Genomic DNA, 12,188 nt, shown 5'->3' on the forward strand with positions numbered 1-12,188 from the left:
GTGACTTGTCTAATACCCTCACTTAAAGTAGTCCAGCAAAAGTTAATTTTTTTTTTTCATGTCCTTAAGACTGTGATCTGTCTGTTGCAACATTTCCTTTCTTTGACAGGACATGTGAATTTCAACAGAAATAGGCCCTTTAGGGATTGTTGACTCATGGTGCTGAGCTGTTGCTATTCCTCTGACAATCTGAGACTGTGGTGAGCATTTTAAATAGCAACAACAGCATCTTGGCTATAGAAAGACACACGTACCCATAGGTACTGGTACGTGCACATGGGCAGCAGTGTGACTGCAGAGGGATTCTGAGAATCAGGAAAGATCCCAAGGGAGCTAGCCCTCACTCTCTGTCTTAAGTTGCTCAGTGTTTTGTGTCAAGTTCACTTTTGAAATCTGTTTTCTAGAAGTCAAAAACCCCTGTGTTGGAAATTTTGGAGGCTTTTGAAGTAGACTGGGGACTTTGAGACAGGTTTGCCAGCACAGTTTCCAGTGAAACAACTGTAGGGGCTTACTCATATTTTATGAACTGTGGTTATCTGTGAGCAGAGCCAGTGCTTGAACCTCAACCTCTTGTTCTCAAAATCTACCATTTTACAATTTACCATTTTTTTCCGTAGTGCTCTGTAGAGCTTGGCTGTCACTTCCATACTAGTGAAATGTTACTGGGTTTTCTTCGGGTTGGGTGTGTTTTTGTATTTTTTTTAATGTTAGCTGCCTTTCATCGCTGCTTTAGAAACAACAAATATCTTGGTTTAACTCTTGCTGTGGAGGCACTAACTTTAAAATTCTTAAAGAAATGCTTTAGTTACGATCCCTGGCCTTGTTCAGAAATAATACTGAGAATATTTTTCTGTATTCATACATGCAGAAGATTAGGTTATCTGTAGTTCTATAATCGGTTTATGTATACTTATAGAATTTACTTTTTTGTGAATTGAAGTTTGCAGCGTGGGTTTAGATTTCTTTAGTGTATATAGTTTTCACTTATTTAAAAATAAGCCTCAGTTCAAATGTTGAAATATTAGTTTTCAGTCACTTTCTCAGACTTCCATGGGGCAGTGTTTTCAAAGCCTTTCAGCTGAGCCTTCTGGGGCTCAGCTGAAAGGCTTTGAGGTTAGAGATACAAATTATTGGGTTAGAGATACAAATTATTGAAGAGGAACCATTTGGACGTGTTTGGGTCCAGGCAAAGTGAAAATCCAAGTGGAAAGGAACATGCAGATGATGGGAAAATGTGATGGTAATTTCATGTGGAACTATATCACCGGAAGAGCTGCACTCCCTTCTACGGTGTGTTTTTCTGCATGACAAAGTCAGCTATTTTATTTGTCACACCAAAAAAAAAACCCAAGAAACCCAGAGGTCAAATTATTTTAATCAAAGGCTATTTAATTTACTCTTATCAGATGAATGGACTTCCATAGGTCATACACATAGTCCTGCTGCATTCACTGCAGTATGAACTTACCTTTCTGATTTTTCTTGGGTTCTTTAAAGGTACCTGTGATTTAGGCACATGAGTTGATGATGGTGCAGTGGCTGTAGCCCAAATGTGCAGGGCTATGTGCAGCGTCTCACCGAAAAGCAAGGGTGTAGCCTGCATTCACTGGAGCTGAAAAACAATTAGCTGTGACTAGAGACAATTTTCAGATGAGTAAAACCCAAGCTCATGCATTTTTATGACTATGCAATCTCATAATTTTCAGCTAAATTAAGACAGTGAGCAAGTCTAAACTGTACTTCCCTTGTATGCCAATAATAACAAATGAGAGGCGTCTGCAGAGGATGAGTTTGATTATGTCTCCTTTAGCTTCTCCGTGCATTTAAAATATACGACACCCTCTGCTCTCCTTGGTTTTATTTTTATCTGTAGTACCCCTTAATGAGCTATTAGAAATTAAATTCCTAGATAGTCCTGCTGGCTGCTCTCCATTGCAGGATATTACTGCAATACTGATTGCTGCTGTAATAGCTAGGACACATATTTTTGCTTTTAAAAGTAGCCTTTAAAATCAGCAGCTTGTTTTTTTTTCTTCAAAAAATGTACATTCTTGCGTCTCTTGGCTTGTGCTATATCACTGAGTGGCAGTGATTTACTCTGTGGCTGTTTTCATTAGTGTCACCCTAAATGGCTTCCTTTAAGATGAAACGGTGTAACATATTTATCAAACTGTCAGATTTCTAATTAATCTGCTGTCTATAAATGAGGTGTAGACAGCAGCTTCAGCTGTTACTTAGAATTTACCCCAGTACTTACCCAATTATGTTTGCAACCAGAACCCACTAAGGGAGATGATCCCTTGGCTCTGGCAGTCCTGTTTTGCTCACTTTTCCCCTTTTGCTGACATGGGGCTACTTTGTCCATTTAACAACCAAGAGAGGTTGCTGCTGCTCCAATGGACTCTGAATAATTTGATGTTCAACCTACAACTTACAGAAATTTCAATTTAAAATTTACATAAGATTAGAAATGAACTTCTTTTGGAGAAGCAAATAGTGTCTGGTATTTGGGTCATTGTTTCAATTCTTTGTAGTAATATAAACTTTTTTCTCATGCTGGACCTGAATTGTCTATCGAGAGTGTGTTCTTAAGTGTGGGGTTATGCCCTACTGTGAGGTGAGGGCATTGAGGTGGCATTTCTAGATTTATGGGAACATACAGCATAAAGTGGGTCTGAAAACTGTGGTCTTAAAGGGAGTAATTTGTAGCCATGGTACTTGCAAGCCTTATTTAGGGCAATTGATTTTCAGAAATGGAAATGTATTTTGCCTATAGTGATATTAAGTTTCCATGCCAAGTGCCTTTGGTGGATTCTCATATTTGGTGGGTGTTGCAAGTCAAATCTTCGAAGGAGAAACTACTGGATTTTCCTGTCAGGCCCGAGGAGGAGATGTTTTGGCTTCTGGTTTAGGTCTCAGAATATGTTGATGTGACCCGCACTTGCATGTTGTGTTCTGTAGGACATCTGTTCAGGAGCATGACTGTGTAGGGGAAGGATGCTGGACACAAGGGATTAATAACACCACACTGATGTAGGAGTAGCTACAGACGGTTTAGGTTGGTGGCTGCAATCCAGGGGTCTCTTAATAAACTTGTGAGAGTTAATTTTGTTCAGGAGTCCAAAAGTACAAACTATGTTTTGAAGAGAGAGCAGGAGCCAGAAGCAGCATGGATACAAAGTCTTTAATTACCTGAAACTTGTAAAAGTGTGTCTAGAAGTGCCTGTTGAATTGGTGAAGCTATTTTTGGTTTGAAATTATTTGGAATTAAGTAAGTCTGGTTAAATTGTCATAAGAAACTATTTTAGGAGCAAGGCTGGAAAATCTTTAAAGTGTAGCTTTATTAAATTGATAGTGCCATTCTAAAAATGCACATTAAAATTCATCTCCCAAGAATAAAGGTGGTCAGAAGGATCTAAAATATATTTGGTATTGTCTGATTGCTTTTTTCTCTCTTTTTATAGTGATCACATGGAAAATATTTGTGGCTACTTAATGAAATACACCAATCTTGTCACTGGCTGGCAATATCGGTAAGTCTTTTATGGTGCTTTTTAGTAATGTTGGTGTCTGCAGCATCCAAATAAACATGTTTCAGATTTTTTTAATAATACTTAAATTTCCCTTTTTCTAATAGGCAAACTTTATTCAGGAATCTTATACTTTTCTCAATATAGATTAAGCTAATGTGTAGATGAATAATATTTGTATTAAGGCATGAATATAAAAAAGGCATAGGCAATATAAAGCAGTTAACTCATTTAGTAGCTTATAACAATGTGTAAAAAGTATTAGGTTTTTTCTCCTTTTCCATTAAAAAAATATTGTCTTTGTGTATTCTGCTGAGTCTTCACCTTTGTGCCAAATAATGCTATCACTTAAAAAAAGAATAAGACTTCATTACTGTAAATTCAAACTCAAGCAGGCTTTCCCCTTTCCCCAGGATGTCATCTCTCCTGGAATAACTTGATTTTCTGTGTCAGGTGAAATTCTCTGGTCAGGTTTCTTGCTGTTCCTAGAGCAGCGCAGTGCAACCAAATTAATGTTGGAGAAACAAGTCCTTAGTGTACCACAGTGTGCCACCTGTGCTGCCCCTGGCATGGAGTGACTCATGTCAATATACTCAGCATTAAACTCAAGTGAAAGTTGAAGCATAATGTCCAGTTCCATTTAAAAAAAAACAAACTGGAATTGCTTCAGTTTCATGGTTTTGCATCTCAGCTCCTTTGTATCTGGGGCTGTTTTACTTTTAATGTATGTAGTTTAAGGATTTATTAAGCCCTAATGATTCAGGATATAATTTTTGATTTCCAAAATCTTATGATAATGTTCTTCTGTGGGCATGTTCTGTTGTGCAATCCCTATGCTGTAAGAAAAAAAATGCCAAGAAATTAATTTTTATGCCATCTTGGGGACATAATTCATATGTTTAGGATTTCCTGACACAAGTCTTTTAGTCCCAATCCCATCTGTGCAAACTTGTAATGAGAGACTTTTCCCAACACCACCACCTGCATCCAAAAAAAAAAAAAAAGGAGCTGGTTTTATTTAGTGTATTTGCTTTGTTATCCTTGCAGGTATTTTGTGTTAAACAATGATGCTGGCCTGCTGGAGTACTTTGTGAATGAGCAGTCTAGACATCTGAAGCCCAGAGGTACCCTGCAGCTGGCTGGAGCTGTCATTTCACCCAGTGATGAAGACTCTCACACCTTCACAGTCAACGCAGCCAGTGGGGAGCAGTATAAACTAAGAGGTAGGACCTGGATTCTTGGGCAGGGGTTCCTTCCACTAGAGGACAGTCCTGGCTCTCACCTGGGGCTGCTTGGCTGGGCTTGGCTGCAGGGCCAAAGAGAGAGAGCCTGGTTAGCAAAGTGCTGCCATGAAAATTATGTGCAAGACTTCTATCCCACTATTCACTAGAAATGGTCTGTATTTATGGATAGTTCCATAATGTTTGGGTTTGATGACCTTCAGAAGACTTCATATGTGTAGAATGGGGTTTAATCTTCATGTATACTGTCCTGAAATTGTACTGATTCAAAGTTTTCTAAATCATTGTAGGTAGCAATACTATGGTGATGCTGACAGAGAATTTAATTATTCAGTTTGTTAGCCACCTTATGGTGGTTATAAAAGCCCATTCTCTGATTTTGTCGGCTGTAGAAATCTAGGCTGATAACTTTGAGTATTTCTTCCCTTGAGACTTGCTGTAATTTTCTAATTTGGAGTACCTTACTCTTATTGCAGGAAAATGTTTCACATTGTTAGGTTACAATATTTGTGAGGGCAATTATGGTTTGTTGATCTTTTTAAATTAATTTTGTAACACTAAAAATAGCATAAAGAAAAAGGAAAGTGTATACTATTTATGTTAAACTTAACATTATATTTATTACAGGCAAATGAGTTTCAGATTAAAAATAAATTACTTTGCACTGTTAGCCTTGTGATTTTTAAGACTTAAGCAGTTGTTTTTGCCCATACTTTGGAATGTCTTCATTTAACAGAATCCTTTTGGTTTGCTTTTATTAGCTACAGATGCTAAAGAGCGGCAGCACTGGGTGAGCAGGCTACAGATATGCACACAGCATCACACAGAAGCTATTGGAAAGGTATGACTGATGCTCTCATGGGCAAAAATCTGCCTGGTGGTAGAAGTATTGCAAATATAACTTCAGTGTTATTGAAGGCCTTCCATTTTGGGAATGTTACCTATTTTTTTCCCCTTTTTTTTAATCCTTTTTTTTTTTTCTGAAAACCACTCAGCAGCACACAGATAAATTTACAGTGAATTCCCATGTTTGAGAAAAAAGTCCTCAACCCTGTGTCTGAGTACTGTTGTTTCCCTTTGCTAACCATGTGGTGGGTATGTGTATAGTGTATTTTACAGAACCTCCTGATTGCCATAACACCTGTTCTGTTACCTCAAAATCTTGCTTTTAAGTTACAATCAGCATCTTGTAGCTGATTTTGTTGTAAGAGATAAGTAGAACTAATAGCTATGAATGCAATTCCATTCTTTTAAATGTCAGCTCTAGCCCTGCAGGATCTATTAGGAGTAATTTTCTGGTGCTGTTGCAGATCAGGAACTGATCTTCAAGTCAGAGAAGTGATACTTACAGATCAATGTCATTTCACAGATTGTTCTTAATTAGACTATAAAAGAGGGCAGCTAGAAGCACACAGTGGAAAATATTTAGCAGTTGCTACTAATGCATTATTAGGGCTTTGCTATCTTTCCTTACTCTATAAAAAATTAAAAATTAAACTGTTCTGCTGTATCTTTCATATTAGAACATTTGCTGGTTATTAGGATTAATTGTAAATGTTTCTCAATGTGCTTGTTTATTCACTAGAACAACCCTCCTCTGAAATCTCGCAGCTTCTCTCTTGCATCCCAAGGAAGTGCCAACTCTCCTGGTGTGCAGAGAAGGCCCAGTCAAAATGCAGTTTCCTTCTTCAGTGTTGGACATCACAGATTGCCAACTGGAAAAAGAGTTCCCATTATGCAGCCAGATCACCTTGTAGATGTTAGAGAGGTTTGTATGCTTTAAATTCCCTTACAGTTGTTTGACAGAGCTGTGGTGTTATTTGTAAGGTTGTGAAGAAACCTGCTGTTCTTAGTTGGATATATTGTCAGTAGCATGTCCTAAGCCATTATTGCACAGCTGTGTGAGGATAAGTAACTTGTCCTGGCTAATTGTAGAAGTAAATGGTGTATATTTGGTGTATATTTTATATTTTGTACTTTGCGGTAGTATCCTGATGCTGAAGGTAGAACCATGTTCTCATCTTTGCAAGTCCTAGCACTACAAGTGACAAGGGAATATCCTTAAGGGATATAACATCACATACTATGGTACTCTTGTATGCTTTTCTTCCCTTGTCAAGCTGTAGAAGAATTGACTAAGCTGTGCTTGTATCTCTTATGACCAGGGAAAAGTTGGTCATGATGGACATTTCAGAATGCTAATACCATTTTCTGGTCTGCTGATTCATTTAGACAAATTGCATAGGGATGGGTGTGACTGAAGAGAGAGCAGTTCAGATGCCTGGGTATTTTTCACCATGTGTTCAGGTGTAGTGTATTTTGGGAGAAAAATCCAGCAATAATTACCTTTGCATCTTGACTGACAGAACAGACTGGCTACTGGTTGATTTGAATTTGCGAATATATCTGGGGTGGTCTTTCCTATCTAAAGATAATTCATTGCAAACCTATGTTACTTAGTGGTGGTATTGATGTTAATAAGTATTTTAATGTTAATTGTAGTTAGTGTGGTGTAACACATTTCTAGCTAAAAAAAAATTTCTAATGGAGAGCTTTTTAATTTAGCAAATAAAAATACAGGAAGCGTGAATAGCTAGAAATTGAACTTAGACAAATTGGAATAGAAGAGTGCTGTAAAACATGAGCCTCATTAACCTTAAAATATGTGGCTGAGCATTGTGGTAAGTTCTCCAGTAACTGAGTGTTGCAGATACTTTCACTGGTATGGCGTGCTGTCATTGTGCCTTGATTTATATCAGCTATTGAGGTGTAATTATTCAGGAGTTTACACAAGGTGACTGCCTCTTTAAACCTTGGAGTCTGTGAATCTCTCTCCACAGCAGACTGTTCTTGCAGATGTCTTGCAAAAGGGTAATTGCTACCATCCTGTTTTTCTCCTCTTAGAGCACTAAAGTCTCCTATAGTGCTAATGCAGAGACATGTGAAGTGCTGCTAGGTACCCAGGAAAATAAAAATGTTTCAAAAATGGCTTTTTCACTTTTTGAATTTTCCAACACCCTTATGGCATACAAAATTTCAGGGAGCAAAGAGGAGTATGTGTGAGCTGGAGCACTGAAGCAGTGGCTTGTATCCTGTAACTGGAATGAAGTGGAATGACTTTTCTTGGCATTGCAAAGAGCACAGGAAACTATTCATGCTCTCTTGATTGCTACTGAATTTGGTGGCACAGCATGACTATTTATCAACTTAAAAACTTTAGACTTGTACAGATGAAGAATCCTCAGTAGTGCTGACTCTTCTGAGTGTTAGTTTGCTTGCTTTTTTTAAGCTAAAATGCTTGTTGGATACAATGCCTACTTTTGCATATATAATTAAAATACTGAAGGGCAGGTTTGTTCCTGTTACCCCTGAGCATGGTACAGTTTGAACACTTAGAAATTATTTTTGAAAAGTTTGAACACTTAGAAATTAGTTTTGAAAAGTATATTCTTTCAAAGAATATACTACAATTTGACCTTCTTTCATTTTCCCATGTATTGCACTATACCTGAATCTCCCTCGGCAGTCCCTTTCCCTTTACCTGCCCCTTGTTCTTGGCTGAATATGTCATGATGCTGACATGGTTACTGTGCAAAGCAGGAGGTTTAAGAAGATCTTTTTGCTAACTTGCACTAAATGCAGGTGTCTGTGTGTTTGCAAATGAAAACAATGGCCTGTGTATTTTTCCAAGATTTTGAATTTTTAGTCACTGTGCTTTTATTCTCCTGGCACTATTTTTTTTTTTCCCCAGAGCTGAGTGTATAATTAAGAAAAACCTTAAGACTGTGCAAAGTGTGTCCTTTGAAAGGGAAGATGTGTCTATTTGAACTTGATAGCTAAGCATAGCATGGCTTGTCCTGTTGTCTGGCTTGATCCTGGAATGAAGGGCTTGGGGCCTGCCACATGGTGAATTACTAACAGTAAAGGTCACCAAAAGGATTGTGGTGATTTGTCAACTGATTATCTGTAGGGTTTTTGTGGGAGTTTCTTTTTAAGCCAACACACTTTTTCAAAGTTGGAAAAAAACTGCACACAAAGGCTTTTATCACACTTGTGACTGGAGAAAAATGAGACACATGTTGTGATAGCAGCTGGTGTGTTTGCATGGGCAAAGCTATCTATAACTAAATGTTTTAGTAGCTTTCTGCCCTGTTGCTCTTGTTATATGCTAAAGCTGACTCTGCACAGTTAACACCACTTTTAAAGAGCCACTGCTTTGTAAATTCACACCTTTGAATGCTATAGAGCCAAGCCCTTAAAAGTTCCAAAGATCATGTACTATGAACTTGGATGAATACATGTTCCTTAAGTATTACATAAAATCTTAAAAGCAGTTCCTGGAAGGGGTTGCAGGTAGTAGTACTGAAAAAAAAAAAAGTCAGTCAGATACTGCTAGGATTAGGAATTAAATAATTGGAATGAAAAAGTTACCTAGTGCCATGGCAGTTAAATGCATCTTTCTTTAAAGGCTTTTTAAGGAAATTCTGCTGCTCTGCTAAATCAATCTGTCCTTACATTTACCTTCGCTAGCAGAACACATAATGATTGCAGGGCAGTGCTTGTTGTTTCTCCCCAGAAAGGGGACTAGCATGTGTAGGAGTTTGTTCTCATCCCTGATTCAAAATCAGGTAATATTTTGTTTCTGACAGTATAAAGAGGAAAGTGCTGCTCGATGGCTTCTGAGCTTTGCCCCTGTGCCTCATGGGGGCAGATTCTGTGATTTAGGTGTGTGGAGTTCTGTGTGAAGGAGAAAAGGAGCTTGTGGGGAGAGCAAGGGGATCAATGACAACAGGACAGACAGAACACAGAATGCCATTTGAACACAGAATGAAGGTGAAAATCCTACTGGCTTTTCTTCCCTCCTTGCAAAGTAAATGCTGAGATGGTGATAATTAGTGTGGTGTCAGTGCAGACAGTAAATGAAGATCCTTTATGGTTTGAGCCAAAATGAGAAATACAGGTCTTTGTTAAAGTACTGCACCTCTGATTGCAGGGAGTGATAAAAGTCTTGATACCCGCAGACAGTAGATCCTATTCCTGTCTGTGCAGAACACAGAGCTTAATTACTTCTCACACAGAGTGCATATGGGTGTGATGCCTTAGGATTTTAGCTTTCATATTTTTCATATATTTGTAATCCTGCAATTCCCCTCTCACCCCCATCCCTATCAACTAGGCATGAAAGTGTTTGATATTTACTGCAACAAGTGTCTTGTTCAAATTCATCTTTGCCTTTCTTTTTAAAGTCACTTTGATATTCTTTTGCTTGTTAATTACGTGCCATGTATTTTTGTGAGTAGATTCACCATGCGTTTAGTGACTGTAGTAGTAGTGGTAGTTCTCATAGTCAAGAGAAAAAAGTACAGGTAATTTTACAATCTGTTAGCTTGTAGTTTTTTTATTGTCCCAAAACCATTTGAGATCCTCTTGTGTGCACAGCTGAACAGGTATCACACAACACTTCTACCACCTGATAAGTGACTGTTTTGTTTGACAGATGATGTCTCAGGCTGAGGGCCAGCAGAGAGACTTGATCAGGAGCATAGAATGCCTTCCTGCCTCCGGTCACCTTACATCCTTGGATCAAGACCTATTGATGCTCAAAGCAACTTCCATGGCAACCATGAACTGCTTAAATGACTGTTTCCATATTCTCCAGTTACAGCATGCTTCTCAACAAAAGGGCTCCTTACCAGCAGGTGGGTATAGGTGCTCACAGAGAGCAGAACTCTCGAACAAATACAAATCCCTTCCTTGCAGAAATGTTCGTTCCACTAACGCATGGGCAAAGGAAACTGTTACTGTCTGGTTTCTTGTGAATTTTTTCTAGACCCCAGCTTGTGTTGGGTGGAACTCTGTGCATGTTGAATATATATTTTTTAATAATTTATTCTATCAGGAAGTCTGTGGCAGCAGCTGCATAGATGTAACATCTAATTGTGGTACAGCATCTCACAACAGAATAAACTACATAAGGCACCCCCAACATAAAGGCTGCCCTTGGGATATAGTTTTAATAGTGGAGGGGAAATTTCATGACACTGCAGATTCTGTAAAGTGTCCACTACATCTCTGCCAAATGTCATGCTTTTTTGATTCTTTTTTTGCGCACTGAATACCTGTTATTAGTATTTACATGTGTGTAGCTTTTGTATATTAATGCAGTGAAGCATTAAAATACAAAACTCTAAATTTGCACTGATTGTTATTAATACTGTTTAAATATCAGTATTCTTGTTTTGAGTTACTACCTTAGTCTAAACCATGGTCTAAGGACAAGTGTTTCATTCTATTCTGAGGCCAGAATGGACTTGTAAGTAAATGAAAATTGCTTAAAGGTTGGGAAAAATAGAAAATTTCTTCTAATAAACAACTGACTACCCCAACAAACACACAAAAAACCCCTAAGCCCTACTGCTCATGGGTGTGGAATATATGCATTCACAGGCAGCAGACAAATATGTTGCCATGTCTGCAAAATTGATCACTTCAATGCAAGTAAGAGCTTAGTGGAATTGTTCTACCTGATTCATGTGCTGTGTATGGAATTGAATGTGGTTGTGGTTGTTTGTAAATTCTTCTGCATCTTATTGTGCCTTTTTTCATGTGTTTACTTTATGGCTTTTTGTGAGGTTTATAGGATTTTCAAATGCTTCTCTTGCACAACAGATCAGTAGATATAGTAAGGAGGTAACAAAGGACACACATAAATTGTCTCTCCCCTTATCTGTCCCATATTCCTCTCATATTTGTGGTGCCTGCTTTGCCCGGGTATATAATTTCTGAGCTGCAATTAATTTAGTTTCCAAGATAAAAAAAAATGTTATACAAAAGTCTTAAAACTATATAAAAACTATATAAAAAGTTTATGATTCTGAAATCACCAGAGGCATTACAAGAGAATATGTGAATAGATTGAATTAAATTTTTTGCTGTATTTCAGTTCAAAATTTCATTTTAAACCCAAAAAACTGGATGGCAGATCTTGAGATATTTGTCTGAACTCTGAAGTTATGCTGAAAGAGCTCTTCTATTCTCTGGGAATTTTTTCACTGTTGATGCATAACTGTGGGAGATGCACATCAGAAGTATTTTTGTTTTGGCATTTTCACATTTGCGCTACTAAGGTGGTTTTTTTACTTGTATCTGGGGACATAAGTAGGGTGCAATGACCACCACTGTAATAACTTAAGAAGATAGTTTTGGTTTGAGTTTTTTTTTTTTTTTGAAAAGTGGTGTAGGTTTTTAATTTTTTAAACCATGCAGGGAAAAGCTTTAATTCACTGGCTGCTATTCAGCTGGTATCTGCCTGTTATGGCTGAATCTAAAAATACTGCTTGAACATGTCCAAATCTTGAAGATTTTCAGTGATATCCTGGGGAGATGGATGGAGAAGAGAGAATCAGCAGATTGGATG

The 12,188-nt window shown here is 37.9% G+C and overlaps 1 protein-coding gene across 1 annotated transcript in view; it reads left to right on the forward strand.

Moving 5' to 3' along the window:
• Window positions 1–12,188, forward strand: part of OSBPL11 (oxysterol binding protein like 11) — a 38,645-nt gene that overhangs the window by 11,260 nt on the left and 15,197 nt on the right. The window contains exons 2-6 of the mRNA XM_059852641.1: window positions 3,465–3,533; window positions 4,578–4,753; window positions 5,533–5,612; window positions 6,357–6,539; window positions 10,269–10,470. Coding sequence (XP_059708624.1) covers window positions 3,465–3,533; window positions 4,578–4,753; window positions 5,533–5,612; window positions 6,357–6,539; window positions 10,269–10,470 — 710 coding nt within the window. The remainder of the gene's footprint in view (window positions 1–3,464; window positions 3,534–4,577; window positions 4,754–5,532; window positions 5,613–6,356; window positions 6,540–10,268; window positions 10,471–12,188) is intronic.

Source organism: Haemorhous mexicanus, chromosome 8 (assembly GCF_027477595.1).
Source record: "Haemorhous mexicanus isolate bHaeMex1 chromosome 8, bHaeMex1.pri, whole genome shotgun sequence".
NCBI lineage: Eukaryota > Metazoa > Chordata > Aves > Passeriformes > Fringillidae > Haemorhous > Haemorhous mexicanus.